The sequence below is a fragment of the Electrophorus electricus genome, chromosome 8 (genome assembly GCF_041902795.1).
Source record: "Electrophorus electricus isolate QZ-2024a chromosome 8, ASM4190279v1, whole genome shotgun sequence".
Classification (NCBI taxonomy): Eukaryota; Metazoa; Chordata; class Actinopteri; order Gymnotiformes; family Gymnotidae; genus Electrophorus; species Electrophorus electricus.
In genome coordinates, this window is record NC_137504.1 from 26,514,392 (window position 1) to 26,530,985 (window position 16,594).

A 16,594-nucleotide genomic window follows, 5' to 3' on the forward strand; every position below is an offset into this window, starting at 1 on the left:
GTCACGAATGAGATTGGTTGAGATTGGTTGGTTCCTCTTCATGGTAGAATTGGTTTCGTCCAGCAGTTTCCACCTTTGTGTCCGTGCTGAGACACTGTACTACGTATGACATGACGTCTGGTTCAGGCAATGGAGGCACATGGGCAGCAGCATGTCCATGCTGACCTCGAAAGTGTACGATGTTCTGTCGTGCGCAGAATAATTTGACGGATTGAGACTTACTTCCAGTGTAAGTGGGGGATCTTTCTCACACGTTTATACCATTTAGTTCTCGCGCGGCAGCTTTAGGTATGGAATACGAGCCAGCTCGCTAGCCTATTAACTAGTACACTAAGATAAGATAAGCTACCTTCATAGCTAGAATGAATGACATCGAATTGAATGTGAAGTTTTCCCGACCGTTACAGGGAAGCGAGCACGTTATAATATGTATAGTACTAATTCACGGATGATGTTTAGATAAATATTGTCTAACTAATTTGGTTTATAACTACAAGCTAGCTAGGTACGATAAATATTCAACCAACATCCAGAGCTGAAGTGCAGTTGACCGTGACACTTCCGTTTTGATATGTCGCAGAATTGGGAAAATAGCAATAGCTGTGCAGTCCTAGCTAAGTACACAAGTATGTACCGTGATTAACCTTTATTATAAACCAACCCCTTTCTTCTGCAAGGACCGTCAATTTGACATTACTGTGTTGACTGTCTAGCTAAGCTAGGTAAATAAATTATTATTCTAACATTTAGCCGTTTCATAAGACCTGTTTTAAACGCCTAAAAACATGCAAATTATTGTTGCCATTTTTTGCTAAAAGGAACCGTTGAGCGCGAATGCGTGTAGGAGCGAAATGTATTGCCATAAATATTTTACAGGATAATAACACTTAGGTTCGTTATGTTCTGCTCCGTATACTGGGAACTTTGTATGAAAGTTCTTTAGCATAAATCTTTTCCTCATGTTTCTTCAGTATAGACCCATGTCTACGAGGGCATTGTTGCGTTATGTGGCCAAGCTGCGGCACGCCCACTCGCACCTCAGGCTAGAGTGCAGGCACATCTCCTCGCGACAGAAGAAGGGCAAACACGAGGGGGAAGAGGAGAATGGTCCTGAAAAGTTACAATCCCTGGTGTACAATCCTTCTGCTTACTACCAAAACAAAGTGGAGCGGTCTGTGCTCTTGCGAGATGCTTCTGGGTTGGATGAGGAGAAGGAGGCGGGCTCTCCAGCCGTGGTCAGTGCAGTGTTCAGACAGCCGGGCAACCCGTACACTGTGAGCTCCTCGCGCCGCTTATCTAGCGCCAAGAACATGCTGCTCGGTCTGGCTTTGAACGGGGAAGCAGCTGGCAAAAGGAACAAACCTGTCAAAAACCAAAAAGGCAACAAGCTGGATGTGAAAGTGGACACGCGCGCCTTTCAGAGATGCAGGCCAGAGTATAGCAGCTTTACTCATGACGTATCCCGCCGTCCAGCTGTCCTTCACATAAAGGAGGCCTTGTTACTGCTTCATAAAGTAACTCTGATAAAAGGCAACATGGAGCCTTCAGACATAACCAGCCTTCTTTGTGAACTGGGCCGCGTGGCCCCTGAACAGACTGTGGTGGTAAGAGGCGATACGTGCTTCTACATGCTTCTGCGCCACACCATGGAGAGCCTGCCGAGCTTCACGCACACACAGCTGCTGGAGATCCTGCAGTCCTTCTTGGCTCTGGAACTCTCCCCCTCGCACGCTGTGCTCGGCCAGCTGGAGAGCGAGTTTGCTCGCCGGGCAGGTGTGATGGAGCTACGGCAGCTGCTGCTCGCAGCCGACCTGTGGAGAAGCCTTAGATGCTCAGTGCCGCAGTACCTGGAGAGGCTGGGCGACGTCATCAGCCGACACTTCGGCCAGATGGGACCACCAGAGCTGGTACAGTTCATGTACGTGCTGGGAGAGAGCAGATATTGCCCTGCTTCACTCCTGCCACCCCTGGAAGTGCTTCTCATGCGTCATCTGGATCGGCTGAAGGGTGAAGAGCTGGTGACTGTTTGTTTGGGCCTGTTTAAATCGCAGAGCTCGCTGTCGGAGGGAGCCGTGCGCAGGCTTGTTGACCGGACCCTTGCTGTGATCGAGCACGTGAGTGACTTTGGCCTGGTTAATGTGATGAAGCTGATGCGCTTCAGCCACCTGGACCATGTGCCCTGGCTGGAGGCCATGGCCAATGAGGTGCCTCGCCGGGCGCCGCAGATGGGCGTGCAGGGCCTCATGCACGTGGCCCTGGCCTGCTCTGCACTGCACTACCGTGATGACCGTATTCTCCTTTCTGTGGCCCAGCATTTGCCCCAGAAGGCCTCGCACTACAGGAGCAAAGATGCCGCCAAGCTCCTGTGGGCATTCGGTACCCTGGGCATCGTTCCTGGCCAGTACACCAGCCTGTACTCTGGTCTCACTGAAGTGCTGCGGGAACGGCAGGCCGAATTCCAGCGCTTCCCTGAGCACCTCCTCACGGCTCTGCTTGGCCTGGCATTCGCGGGTGAGTTCCCCCACGACCTGCTGAGCCTGGCACTGAGCCCCACCTTCATCAGGCAAGCCAGCCAACTGCAGAAGATGGAGCTGAAGAAGGACCTGTTCACTCTGGACGGAACGGTGGGAATTGAGCTGCCCGGCTGGACCGGACCGCGACTGAGCCCGCCACTCAGGGAGGAGGTGACGAAGCAGCTGTGGGACTACGCCCAGTCCGACGTGTGTCTAAAGATGGAGGTGGTGGAGGCGGAATCCATGCTGAAGGAGCTGCTGGGTGGAGAGGCTTTCGTGTGCAAGCGAATGATCCTACCTCACATGCGCTCCATAGACCTCGAAGTGCACCTAGACCCCAGTGATAAACCCCTGAGTCTGACCTCAGACCCCCTTGTCGGCAGCCCTGCTTCAGATGAGGGCTCGTGCGGCCCTTTGGGATGGGAAGCAGGGCACGTGGGAGTGAACCTGACCGACGACCTGCTGGCCCAGCTCACCCATGCCAAGAACACGCTGCTACAGCCTTCAGCGTGTCCTGCCCGGTGCCCGAACCTTTGCCCCGTGGAGCCGCAGGGTGAGAGAGGGGGTATCCTCAGTGTGGGAGTTGACCTGAGTGACGACCTCTGGCACGCCCTGACCAAGCGCAAGGGACTCTCCCCTGCAGTCGGCCAGGTCCCCTCCAGGCCTGCCCGCCGGCGGCTTGCCATCCAGGTGACGAATCGGAACCACTACTGTTACCGGACCCGGCAGCTACTTGGGCTCCACGCCATGAAGAGGAGGCAGCTGGAACTGGAGGGGTATGGGGTTGTGGAACTGCCGTACTGGGAGTGGTTACCTCTGCTGCGCCGGGCCCGTGTTGAGAAACTTGCCTACCTGCACTGCAAGATTTTTAGTAGCTTAGAAGCTGCAAAGAGGTGACTGCTGATCTCGCATTCAAGTGTTTCCATGTGATTTGCAGAAATTAACATATCAGCTGCCAATTTGTCAGTTACATCTTGTCACACAGTTTCATGAAATATTAATTAAAATCGGCATGGTGTAAAAGTGTCAACACATTGCGATTTATGACTTCACAAAAGAATCTATTGTAATGCTTTTACTGCTTCCTAAAGATGTGAATGTAAAGCTTAAAATCTTTAGATATAAACTGATAAAGCAATATCTAATCAGTGCTACGATTGCTGAACATAGTGGAAGTCTAATTTGAGGTATTGTGTAGGCTTACATTACATGTGTCTCCTTACCTGATAGTTAGTTACTTTTACAATATGGTGCTAATATATAATAATACAATAATATATAATAATGTGATGATAAAACAAAAAGTTACTTATTTGGTTAAGAACTTATGAAATGTGTTTCTGTGAAATAACTCGCTAGCAAGTCCCAGCGAGCCACTGATCGTCATTAACTGACTCAGCATGCTGGTCACCAGATCTGCACTGTCAAACCTCTTCAGCAAGTAAGACTTGTGGAATTAGGAAAAGAAACGAGCAGTTATCTCGTAGCACGCTTGTTAATTATCGAGTACTGTTTGGTGTACCCTCCACATGTCCTTCGAGTTGCAGTCTTTGTGTTCTTCGGCAGAACTTGCTGTTCGTGTTTCTCTGGGATCTATGAGCGGGAAACGCACAGCATCAACCCCCCCGTTGGCCTTCTCCAACCCGGCTTGGCCGTCACCTCGGTGACGGGGAGCCTTCCATCACAAGTGTCCTGCCAGCAGCAGAAAGAGAGGAGGGAGGAGAAACGGACACAATTTGGACAGAAATATTAAACTGGCTTGAATTAGTGTGGCGTCTTGGTGTCTTCCAGTAGCCTTCCTTAGGGAGAGATTTCCAAAAAGGTTTTGAAAATGGATATTACACATCTAACGATGTTAATCCCATTAGACAAAAACTTCATATTGCTGTTTTTAAATGAACAGGAATGTTAATAGAGGCTGTTGCCAGGAGACATGTACATTACCCTTATCTTAACTTATACCCAACTGTATAATCAGCTGCTGTCAACTCACAGTAGTGAAATGGAGAGACTGAGACTAGGGACACTAACAAGAACAACAGGTTTGACAAATATGCCAGTAATTATTAAGAAGATTATTTCAAGATAAAATAATGTAGTTTCTGGTATAAAGCAGATGTATAGGATCTATTTATTCTGCTTTTTAAAGTCCATTGTTTGCCAAAAATGAGGTCAATAATGTTAGTTTTCAATTAATAAGTTAACAGTAACAATGTAGTTTTATCAACATTTTAAAATGTAATGGAGTGTTTAAAAACACACTATTAATGGTTAATTCACATTTAATTAAAACCTAAGTTTAAAAGTACTCCATTGTGTATTTTGTATAACGGCGTCTCATGCTACCACGTCGCCATTTCAATAAACGTATTTAGCTCTCGTTACTCTTGCGCCCTCTAGTGACCGATCACCTCTAGTGACAACAAGCTCACCCAGCTTGCCTCGCGTATTCCTTATTCAAAACCCAATTTTATTGATGGATGAAATATACATCACAAAACAATGCAATCACGGATCCCAAAACTATTTAGTTTATTGTCAGTTGTATAACAAAATTTGTCATCGTGATATATAGAAATCTGCTTACATTTACAGAGCGGACCAGCAAGACTGCAAGTCCAACAGCAGCGCAAGTGTGGGTAACGCGTTACTGGACGCAGAGTTTGTGCAAAGATACTTTAACTGGAACACATTCAGAGCTGTGGCTCAGATTTGTGCCAGTCCTTTTCAGTAGGACCGAAAAGAAGTGCATTAGTCCCCTTATTAATTCAAATAAGCTGAAATATGTAGAGTCTGTACTGTGGACAAACACAATGTTCTGCCAAAAAAAACAAAAAAAAAACAAAACAAAAAAACCCCACAAGAAACGTAGTAAAACAAGGCTCGATGTGTTTTCCAAAATGGAAAGACACATTTGAAGAAGCTGGACTCAGAATTATAGACATTCCTCCTGGACAGGTATGTAAACGCGAACTGTATAATGCGGTGAACTGAATGGCAGACTTCACATACCGAATCGAGTAGATGAATCTTTATCACTTAGACACCCAAGTAAAGTAATACTTTAAGTGAACCACGTTCAGAGAAATGTTGCACTCGTGATCTGCATCAAACTCCCGTGGATAAGGATGCAGCGAAAGTCAAATACAATGTACAGTTGGGAGACACGTTGGTGAGTCTAATGGAGTGTCCGACTTGGCTTAGTTCTATGCCTTTCCTGATGCTTATAATTTATAATTAACAGATTTTACCTCGTAGATTGAAAGTGAAGTCATAACAATTTTGGTGATAAAACTGTAACGGAATCGACGGATTCTCGTAGATTTTAGAGGCATGATTTGAGTTCATGCACGGGCTTTGAAGGAGCAAAAACGTTCCTGTGTTGTTGTTCAGCCGCTAGAGGTGCTGTTGCTTGAGTGTTGATTTTTTTGTTTGCATTTTGCACGCAAGTGTTAATAATTGTTCAACAAACTTCACTAAATCAATAAACCACTTCTCAATTTCCACTGTTTTGTAGAAGTGCACGGATCCTGCCAGGGCGGCTCTCCTCGCGAGATGAAAGTGGTCTCGAGCGCGACACCAACGCGGGAATTACGCGAGTCACGCGCACAGCTGACAGTTGCTCTCTCAGAAGCTCTTCAAAGAGTATCCGTAGCGTAATACCCAAAATAAATGGCCGAGACTGAGGAATTAATCAAAAGTATTTGTGATAACCCGGAACTTTACAACAGCACATCGAATGAATATGGAAGTAACGAGAATGAATTTCAGCACACACTATAAATGTACAATGCAGTCCCCAATTATTTACACCTAAATGAGTCTATATATTAATGGCTACATGAAGGTAAGGTTTAAGCCTAAATTTACTACACTTCGGGAATTAGAAGGTACCTAAATGTAAAAATCAAAATATGCCCTTAACAGGTCGATTAGCAACAAATGACCCCATATTTAATTTTTGGACATTCCAGCTAAGACAATAGTTAGCAGCTGTAAGTATGGCAAGTATGTTAGATTTATATAATGGTGCACTTAACACCACAACTATAATTTCACCAAGGAAAATGTAACTGGATAGATTATGCCAAAACATCTTAAGAGAAATAAGACTCTGGTTTTTATTTAAAATTAAATCAGGGAGGGAAGGACACCAAGGAGAGAACATTTACAGTAATTTGTACTGTATTCACCTCACTATGAAGGAGGATTTTTTAAAAAGATATGTTCAACTTCATCCATTGCTGTTGAAAAGAAAAAAAAAGTAAAAACCTGTCACCGCTAGTGAAACCTTGTTCAAACTTGTGCAATCGCTGTCCATAACTTAGCCATTGATCGCCGTTCTCAGAGAGAAGACAATCCTCACATCCGTCGGGTGTAATAGCTTATGCAATGAGGAGCCAAAACATGATGACAAGCGCCACGAACAGGAAGAGGCGAGACAGGAACTGTTCATCCATGTGCTGCGGGGTCCCAGGGGCTGCTGGGAAGTTTAGAAAGGAGGAGGGTGTTATACATGTGGCACTGAAGAGTCAGGAGAAGGTATTGATCCCCAGATTCTCTGTTTATTTTCAGTTGTGAAGAAACTGGGTCCATTTCTTTAGTCAGAAAGAAGGATACTACTAGTCTGACATAAGGCAGTCCAACAACAAAGGAGTGTGATCAAACTTAAGAAGCAGGACAGAGTGAGGAGGAGGTGAGAAGAGAGGGGGATGGATGGTAAGAGGGGTGGATGAGTCTTGGGGGAACAGAGCACATCAACTTCTGCCTCACAGGCATACCATGCCATAGAAGAGTTACAGAGAAATTCAGAAAAAGTATACATGTGCAAACATAATACAGAGGAGGAAGCTATGTCATTTTATGGAATTAGAGTGACCAGAAACACATTTAGATTTACAGTGAGACACTTTTATCCAAAGTGACTTACAATTATGACTGAATACAACATGAGCAATTCACGTTAGAGCTCTCCTTAGGGGAAACCTGGCTGGGGGGGTTCAAATTGGCAACCTTCTGATTGCTAGTCTAGTAATTTAACCACTAAGCTACAGAATCAGAAACAATCAAAAAGTAAAATGGAGATTAAGTCCTTCAAGGGACATAGCTCCATGACTCAGCCAGGTCACGCCATGTAAATGCTAAAATGCTAAAGGCACCAGGCCTGATTCAGTAACAGGTGAGAAACTAGGGCTACACCTGGGGTGGGGATTGAGGGTGTGGGGGTTGTCATACCTGGGGCTGGCCGTCCATCATTGATATTGAATGCTGTAGCAAAGATGCCAAAAGGAAATGCACCAATCCCAAAGGACATCTGAAAGCCCCCATCTCCAAAGCCAAATCCTTGAAATCCCTGTGGAAAAGAACCACTGCTTTGAACACCAAACAAGAGGTACTAACAAATGTAGAAAAGTGAGTAAATGTAGAACTGTATTTAGTTCACTCGCATTGTGGAAGTACATGGTGTCTGTAGTGGAAGAACTGAGTTTCAGGCTGCACATCTGGGAATTTCTCTAATCGATTCAACATGTCTAGGCTATTGCTACAGCATCTAAGATTGTATTTCATTATAACACCTACCTAATAATCTAAGAATTGATTTTATTTAGGTGAGTATAAATATAAATTCCAAGTATTCCAAGTTATAAAAATAGCTTGTAGCCTATACAACAGATTGAGGACAAGACACAGAGAAATGTGATGCAATCTCAAATGCCAGGTGTTATCATTTCCTGAGAGGGCACCAAAAAGCAGTTTCCCAGTTCTCTCATTGGAGATACTGCTTAATAAGTCCCTTTGGGGGCAGGATTTTTACTAATGAATTACTTGCTCGTTGGCACTACAGTAACTGCCTACTGTAGTAGGCCATGTAATAGTTTCATCACGACTAGCACAACAAGGTCCACGGTATTGCAAATGTGACTTTAGAACATTTCACGCAATCTGACAATCAGTGATCCAGCTAATGTGTTTTCACCAAAAATATGTAAACACTGAAATGGCTCAGACTGGCTTTGTAAAATGGCAGAAATTATTGGTGCTTATTTGTTTGTTTTTCAACTATGACTAACAAATCTGGCTAATTAGCACAAAATGATTTCACTTACGCCGCGATTCTCAGGCTCTGGTCTTTGCCCCTGTGGTCTAGGAGGAGTCCTCTCTCTGAAATTCCAGAAGCAAGAAAGTTAATGCATTCTTTTACCAACTACTACCTTTTTATTTACTTTGTTTGCTTTTTGCAACAGCAATTTTTTTTAAATTGGCTTTTGAGCTGGCAGCATGTGAAATTAATTGACAATGCACACATTTCTGAATAGGAATTTAAAGCATTAAATTGACCTGGGGTCCTGCTGACCAGTGCTACCTCGGCCATACAGTGGGATGACTTTATCTCGGCTGATACCCGCTTTACATACTGGACACACTTGTCTATTTGGTCTGGTTTCCAACCACTGTGAATGGGAATGAGGTGGGGCAGAGACAGACAGAGAGACACACGTCATATACAGATATACTTCAAGGAGAGTAGAAATATAATGTAAAACTTATGTTATAAAATGTTAAATGTACCTGATGCAAGCAGGGCCAACTGAGTCAACAACAGACATGCACCCAAAATGATGGAATGGAAAAAATAAGAGTTAGTATTTGAGACTCCTACCAGCGCTGGTTATTACTGTATTCATTCAGTTCAAGCCCACGGTGCCTTACCAAAACAGGTGGCCGCACAAGCTTATTACAGCGTCCTTGGAAGTGTCCAAACAAATATTGCACTCAAAGGTACTGTCTTGGCTGGCGTTTTCTCCCGCTGCCTGGCCACTGGATCCAGTCGTCGCACTATCGGTGGCCGCCGACCCGGGTGCTTGAGGGGCAGCGCTGGCCATTCTGTCTAAAACGGGGAATCCGAGCTGTATGAGCGGATTGCACAACGTCTAAAAAAGTAAATAAACACACTTATAAATACGTTTGAAAAGAAAACCCAGCAGGTACACATGCAGCACACATTGTACAGCTATGAAAACGGATATCTCTTACACTACATTAAACAGATTTAAGTTACACACCGCAGTGTTTAATACCCAATACGCAAAGCGCATCACATAATTTTGTGAACGATGATTTCTTATGCATTAAAACGACAGTGAAACTGTCAAGCAGAGCTTGTGTTAGCTAGCTAGCTAGTTAATAAACCACTGCTGTATTTTCTATTTAATTCCACAGTTCAGTAAGTTGGCAAGAGCTAGGGCTGCTTTTAACTGGCTGATTAGCTAGGTTAGCTTACGTAGCTGGACAACTTGCTACCTTGTCATACAACAAGCAGATGTGTAACAAAAACGCATTCCTTAAAAACCCCTCATTAAGCAAAGCTACCTTAAACGTTTCGACCAGCAGATCTTGTCTTAGGTGCAAAAATAAATTCTATAGCTCCATTAGTCAAGTCATCAAGTAGGTTACTGCGCTTCACTTTCAGCTGATTGCATCAAGCGTTAGCCCGGAAACTGTACGGCCTTACGTCATACGCAGAGAACCAACCCGCTACGTACTCTGCGTCTGGGGATGTTGCCAGAAATTTTTTCTATTATGTGCATTTCTGCTCAAAAGCTATACTACCAACCACAACCATGAACTATCTCAGCAAAGAATTCATTCGGCTAAAAACATTCGTTTCGCACAGTTTGCAAGAATGACTAAAATATACGCAAACGTAAGTGATGGAATTAAAATAAAGTTCGTACGTAGTGTATATATGTAACAACGCATATACGACAGTTCAACATAGTAACTACCTGAGCGTGAATGTACTGCCAAGAATCAGTGGTAGTGATTGCAGTATTCTGTTAAACGTTAAGACTTGTTAAATGTTCGTTTCTTTTGAGTTCGAAGGCAGGCACATTTGAATATTAACCGACTCTGTTTCGCAAAGTAATAAAACAAGGCCCTTGCTAATGTTCCCTTTGTAAAGAAGGCGTGAATGGCGCTGAGTGGCTATAGCCCCCTGCAGTCTCTGGAAGGGCTTTACCCATCGCCAACGCCTTTGAAGTTCTGCGCGCGGAAACCGTCATTTAGGATGCATTCAATAGATGACAAGCTGTGATGTGCAGAGACGGGGGACTGGGAGAGAGTCGGATGGGTGTGTGCAGGGTCTGATTTGCAGCGGGGTGGTGGCCTGTGCCACATGGGCCTCCCTGCATTCCGTCGGGCCTTTTTTGTCATTTTTAAAAATGTTGTTCTACCTTAATTTTCAGTAAGGTGCAGTTTTAAAAATAATTAATTGTACCAGCAGAACCATGGCAAATCTAATTATGAGCTTTAGATGCAATAAATTGAAATTGAAATATAAGCATTCATAGATAATTGGATAAGATTACAAAATTAACAAACAATTTGATGGACATATACACACACAAACTTCACCCATGTGTAATGATCTGTCAGATAGTACCTAATCCAGAACACAAACAGGTCTCACACAGGGATACACACAATCATTCTTAAAGGAGACAAAAATGTACAGTGTATACTGCACTGAAATTGGTTAGGCTGACAGCACAGTGCAATGTTAAACTATCAGAGGAATATCACTATTATATTAATAGTAATATTAATATTTCCTGTTTACGGGAACAGATTAGAGTGAATTTATGTAGTTAACAAATTAAATCTTTTCCTGAAATCTGATCAGCTAATTTTGCTCAGAATCTAGAGTTTGATAGAGCGCCAAGACTCTAGATGTTGACGGACATCAGAAATGTTTTACATTATTAATTTAGATTTCTATTTTATTAATTCAAAATACAGATGTTGCCTATTTTCTCAATATAGCATGTCAGTGAAATGCAGCATTGAATAAAGCTCAATTTAATTTATTTATAATAAACACATCCCCTTTAATAAGTAACCAGAATACTTCAGAACAGGGTTCATTAACGCGTTTGATAAAGAGTTCATTCTTTTGGATCAAGGGTTCTTGACCTTATTGCTCTTGTACTTTGTGAAACCGACACAAGAGGGCGACAATTTCAAATAGCTGTCAACTGACTGAACTGCTTATATTGTAATTAATTGTAACCACGGAATCATCGTTACATTTTTCAGTAGTTTCATCACAGCTGCAGCTGGAAAGCGCTGCAAATAAAGTTAATTTTTTTAAATTTGCTAATTTAATTGTGAAGTTAAATGAGACACAATTCACAAAAAGCAAACAATCGTTTGGTATAGTGCTGCCCTGGTCCTGTGTCAGCTTGCACAATAGATCAGTTTTGAATTTGTTATCACAAAGTTGGCCTTGGTACTGGAGACGCTGATGTCAAAGATGGCTGCAATATGCAGATCACAGATCAGCAGGGGCAGCCCCAGGTTACAGCGTATCTGCCCTTCTTGCTGGGCATGTTGGTGCTTCTGCTTGGTCAGTGTGTTTAACAGCGTCTAAAGCAGGCAAAGCACCTCTGAGTGCTCTTTAAGACCACAGATCCATTGTTAAGAAATGGCTGCAGTGGAGAGGAAGGTGGAGCAGGCAGATAAATAGTGTCTGGTATTGATGATTACATATGAAAAGATATTGTATAAATACTAAGTAAGCACTAGTAAGCACTAATACATCTCCTTATTCTACTGCTATAATGTAGATTTGGGTCAGTTTGGCTGGCACTGCGGGTCCTTGACCTGCAAGTTCCATGGGTGAGACAACTATCCGGACATGGCTCTGTGTCAGAACCCATTCCAGGACGAGTGGGCCGCTGGGAGTGTTGTAAGGCAGTAGACCTTAACCCCTTCCAGGCATTCGCCAGTCTCAGGCCGGATTGCAGAGACGTGACAGAGATTGGAGTAAACTTTCCTCAGGGAATATGAGTTCTGTGATCACATTTAGCTTTGGTTTACTTAGAAGAGAAACCTTTGAAAGTGAGGTAACTGACCTCGCCCATATTGATGTTCCTGTGATGGTTTTGACCTGTCTGTTTATAAGGTTGTGTTTTTTTTTTGGTTTTTTTTTTTAAATGAGGGGTTTTAATGAACACAATGGCATTTGGGGGACCAGTGGCCTGTTCATGCTAAGCCACTCTCATGCTGATGCTGTGTGTGTGTGTTTGTTTACCTCCAGCACCACCATTTCTGAAGCAAATCCCAGCTGACCTGGGATGCTTTGACTTCCACACAGGAAAGTTGATGCCCTGCTGTAACGGCCAGAGTACCGAAGGGCAAGGGGCAGGACGCACAGACTAACATGGACAGATTAACGTAAAATGAAGATAATGTTGGCACTCACACATGACATTAACAGTGAACATTTACAAACATCGAACAAGCGTGAACCTAGACAACCATTTACAAAAACAAACACTTCAAAGACCGACAGCATTGCCCTCCATGACATGGCTTTATATACACACAAAGACAACACTAACCCGGTGCAGGTGTGGTCACAACTAAACAGAGACCCTCCCACTGCACGTGGCCAGCCAAAGCATGTGACTCGTGGGAGGCGAGCGTTTCGTGACAGAACCCCCTCCCAAGTGCCGTGGCTCCTGATGCGTCTGTCCAATGAACGCGAACCTCCGGTTCTTGTGTACATATAAACACAAAACACACAGCATGGCAGTGCCCGGTGCCTGCCCCGTACCAGGCGGGCCAGGTGCTGCCAGCAAGGGAGAACTCGCGGCAAGAGGGAGAAAGGCAGCTTCCCTGTCTCTCTCAGGGTAGGCCGGTACGCTCCCAAAGACATTGCGCCTACAAACACACCACAAGGCGCAAACACACACACAGTAGCACCCACACACAAACATACAAGGCACGGTGACATGGCGCCCGCCGTCCCTGCAGGCGCCTTGACGTGTCCGCCGCCTCAACGGACACGCGGGGGTGCACGTCTGCCCCGGTTCCAGACGTGCTACCTCCCTCATTGGTCTTCCTCTCTCCTGCCGCTCTAGGAGCGTCCCAGAGGCGGTTTGCCTCTGAAGCTTTGGGCAGACCCTTCCAGTTTCGCTGGCGAGTCCACTGAAGGGAGGGGACTCAGGAGATCCCGCTGGCTCCACTCAACCGCCCTCTTTCTGGTTGTTGTGGTGCCCCTCGGTCGCCCTCGGTCCTCCTTGGCCCCCGCTCAACAGCCTCCCGAAATTCCTGGGGGTGTTCCCCTCCGCTTCCGGAGAAGACACGCACAGTGGTCACGGTCCTCTCCTGGGATCCAGGCAGTAGTGCGGGGGGTGCCTACACACCTCCCCATAGGAAGTCCGTTTTTCGTCGCGGTAGTAGGCGTCCTGTGTCGGTCGGTCTTCCTGTAACGGTTCGAGTACCGAAGGGTGAGGGGCAGGATGCACAGACTCCTTTGACGTGGACATACTTTAATTAACATGAAACGAAGACAACGTTGGCACTCACACATGACATTAATGGTGACCATTTACAAACATTGAACAAGCGTGAACCTAGACAACCATTTACACAGACAAACACATCAAAAGACAGACAGCACTGCCCTCCACGACATGGGTTTATATACACACACAGACAACACTAACCCGATGCAGGTGTGCAGGCGTGGTCACAACTAAACAGAGACCCTCCCACTGCATGTGGCGGGCCAAACCACGTGACTCGCGGGAGGCGAGCATTTCATGAGGTGAGCGTTTTCACCTGCATACTGCAAAAAACCAAACAGAGGCTCTGCAGTGAGTAAAATGATATTTTCTACTATTAAAAATTGAATTATTACATGTTCTAATGCTAATTAGCTTCATTTGCATATGGATACAAAGGTGAAGATCATTTACACTGTGCTTTTCTTAAAGAGACAACATCAAGTATTGTCTGTTCTCAAAAAAAAAAAAAAAAAGTACAGCTTGCATTTAACACATTTTGCAGCAAAATAAAGTGCTCCTCACAAGATTAGGACCTACTGTTTAAGTGTAGAGGGGGATAGAGATTTGCTGACCAGCAGGTGGCTGTAGGTCATTGTTACACTGTTACACAGGCTACTGTTAAACTCTGGCAATGGCCGACTTGGTTCTGTTACAGATTATGAGGAGAGTCAGACTAATTGACAGAAACTTCCAACAAGGCAGTATTGGAGGGTACATGATATGAATATTATTGATTCCTGCACTAATCTGCATCATTTTGAGAATCATTTGAGTCTGGAAACATTCACAGAATTGTTCGAGTCTGACTGCATTATAATCTTCCATAACAGCTAAAGTGCCAACTGCTCATAGCACTGGTAAGCAACATTTAAGCACCATGTAGGCCTATGGGATAAATTAAAATAGTCTTTAAAATCTGGGTAATTTCTGTAATTATGTTTTGCATATTGCATTTGTTCAGTGTGTTGTTTGTATTGGCTTTTCAGGCTCCCGTGGTAGACCCAGCATCAGTGTGTCAAGGGAAAGTCTGGAACTCTTAGTGAACCAAGGATTTAGGGTGAAAGTGACAGCATGGCTGTTTGGTTGCTCAACAGCTTTAATTTACAATAAACTATGATCTCTGGGCATTTCAAGATTCACTCCCATCAGTGACAGTGATCTTGAACAGCATGTAAGAATTCTCCATCAGCGACATCCCAGATCAGGTTTTGAGGTAGGCAGTACTTTCAGTTGATGCAGATGCAGTTGAGCCTTCCATATTTTAACCTACTATAGAAAGATAAAGCTTAGGTAATGAGTGTGTGTTGTCTAATGAAATCTTTGTGCTATGGGCATATATGTACCTCCACATCAAGTGCATGATACACTGAACAGAATCGACCCAGCTGCAGCCACAGAAAGGTGGAGTAACGTTATTGCAAGGCGCGCTAATCACGTACCACTTCCTAACAGTCTATGGCACATCGATGGATACATGCGCCTCATACGGTAAAATTACATGTAATATAATTCTGTGCAGTTAAATTAACATTCATGAGATAAACCGGCAATAAACCTGTTAGTCTTAAAACGTTCCCATCTGCTTTCACAGCTGGGGAATTGTGATGCACAGCGGTATAGACGGACACTCACGGGTCATTACCTACCTGACCGCCAGTACAGACAACACTGCCCAGACAGTTCTGGCTCACTTTCTTAGGGTAACGTGTTAGTATGGACTTCCATCAAGAGTCAGATCGGACCATGGGGGTGAAAATACACTGGTAGCACTGTTAATGAACCTGTTGAATGAGGAAGGATGAGGCAGCCACGTTACAGGGCTATCAGTTCACAATTGGCCAACTAAACACCTTTGGAGGGATGTATTCACACATGTCATCCATTACTATTACAGCTTGTTTTACTCTTACAAAGATAAAGGCCTTCTTGAAGCAGACAATGAAATCCATAAATACTCACTCCAAGCAGTGTACCTACCAGAAATGAAAGAGATTGAGCTTTTTCAGAAATGCATGGAACAACCATGACATGTGCGGTGAAAATGATCGCACCCCTAACCAAATGTGGCTGGTGAACATGATTGGCAACCAGCAAGTAGACAGAGATGCAATCAAAAATGTCTTTGGTGAGAATCCTTACAGTGAGGACAACTTGGAAACACTGTTGGCACAACGTGGGGTGCAATTAGAACCGTTAGAATCAAAAGAGGAGGTCTTTGACCAGGTAGTAGTGGTGAGCCCATCACACATCAACCTTAACCAAGAACAACAACAGATGCTTCACGATGTTCTCACAAGAATTACAGACATAAAAGACAAATATGTACCTTACATTAGAGAGATCATCGCGGTGCTTTCAGCCTAATGTTGAAAAAGGACTGATAAAGAATTTGCAGTATGGACAGCATCAACGTATAGTCCTTGTTAGGATGCAAACAAGAAGCAGATTGATAATTTCCCAATTTTGGATTGGCTGTAACATGTACATTGTTACAAATTTTGAACTGTAATGCCACAACAGAAACTGTTCCAAGGGGAAACAATACTGAAAGGTCAAATGGAATGCAAAAAATGAATAAAATAATAAACTGACCAATATTCTCTCTGAAGTTATAGTTTTATTTGAAAGCATACAGCTTTTCAAATCACATTTGTTGACTTGTCAGCAGGTAGTTTTTAAATTGTATTGCAATGCCTAAAATAACTAAAGTAGGCTAAACGTTTCCAA

At 44.1% G+C, this 16,594-nt stretch overlaps 2 protein-coding genes and 1 long non-coding RNA gene across 6 annotated transcripts; 2 read left to right on the plus strand and 1 right to left on the minus strand.

Annotated features, from left to right (window-relative positions):
* The first annotated feature begins 73 nt into the window (after positions 1–73).
* fastkd5 (FAST kinase domains 5) lies at positions 74–4,281 on the plus strand. Of its 3 annotated transcripts, XR_014124992.1 has the most exons (4): positions 74–229; positions 972–3,406; positions 3,873–3,954; positions 4,080–4,281. XR_014124992.1 is itself a non-coding variant. In XM_081719704.1 (3 exons), exons 2-3 carry the CDS (start codon positions 981–983, stop codon positions 3,901–3,903), a joined length of 2,457 nt encoding a protein of 818 aa, XP_081575830.1. In that variant the 5' UTR covers positions 74–229; positions 972–980; the 3' UTR covers positions 3,904–4,281. The 3 variants fall into 3 exon arrangements, 2 of the variants coding, with proteins under 2 accessions (XP_081575830.1, XP_081575829.1); XM_081719704.1 differs by having other exon boundaries at positions 3,873–4,281; XM_081719703.1 differs by lacking the exon at positions 3,873–3,954.
* Positions 4,282–6,610: 2,329 nt separating this feature from the next.
* Positions 6,611–10,026, minus strand: rnf185 (ring finger protein 185). Of its 2 annotated transcripts, none has more exons than XM_035527178.2 (7): positions 9,885–10,026; positions 9,225–9,445; positions 9,084–9,102; positions 8,853–8,965; positions 8,621–8,675; positions 7,749–7,866; positions 6,611–6,993 (listed from the first exon to the last, which is right to left on the minus strand). In XM_035527178.2, exons 2-7 carry the CDS (start codon positions 9,395–9,397, stop codon positions 6,899–6,901), a joined length of 573 nt encoding a protein of 190 aa, XP_035383071.1. In that variant the 5' UTR covers positions 9,398–9,445; positions 9,885–10,026; the 3' UTR covers positions 6,611–6,898. The 2 variants fall into 2 exon arrangements, with proteins under 2 accessions (XP_035383071.1, XP_035383068.1); XM_035527175.2 differs by having other exon boundaries at positions 6,611–6,996.
* Positions 10,027–12,444: 2,418 nt separating this feature from the next.
* On the plus strand, positions 12,445–16,394 carry LOC145659027 (uncharacterized). The gene is made up of 3 exons (XR_014124998.1): positions 12,445–14,724; positions 14,854–15,355; positions 15,459–16,394. It is a non-coding gene; the product is annotated as an uncharacterized LOC145659027 (long non-coding RNA).
* The last annotated feature ends 200 nt before the right edge of the window (positions 16,395–16,594 follow it).

What these genes read in the sequence shown, in the direction of transcription:
- rnf185 (XM_035527175.2), bottom strand. Translation starts at nt 9,397, where the DNA reads ATGGCCAGCGCTGCCCCTCAAGCACCCGGGTCGGCGGCCACCGATAGT. An exon ending in ACTGGTCAGCAGGACCCCAG is followed by an intron (nt 8,676 to 8,852) that starts GTCAATTTAATG and finishes CTGGAATTTCAG; the next exon opens with AGAGAGGACTCCTCCTAGAC. An exon ending in CAGAGCCTGAGAATCGCGGC is followed by an intron (nt 7,867 to 8,620) that starts GTAAGTGAAATC and finishes TCTTTTCCACAG; the next exon opens with GGATTTCAAGGATTTGGCTT.
- fastkd5 (XM_081719703.1), top strand. Translation starts at nt 981, where the DNA reads ATGTCTACGAGGGCATTGTTGCGTTATGTGGCCAAGCTGCGGCACGCC. An exon ending in AGCTTAGAAGCTGCAAAGAG is followed by an intron (nt 3,407 to 4,079) that starts GTGACTGCTGAT and finishes GTTCTTCGGCAG; the next exon opens with AACTTGCTGTTCGTGTTTCT.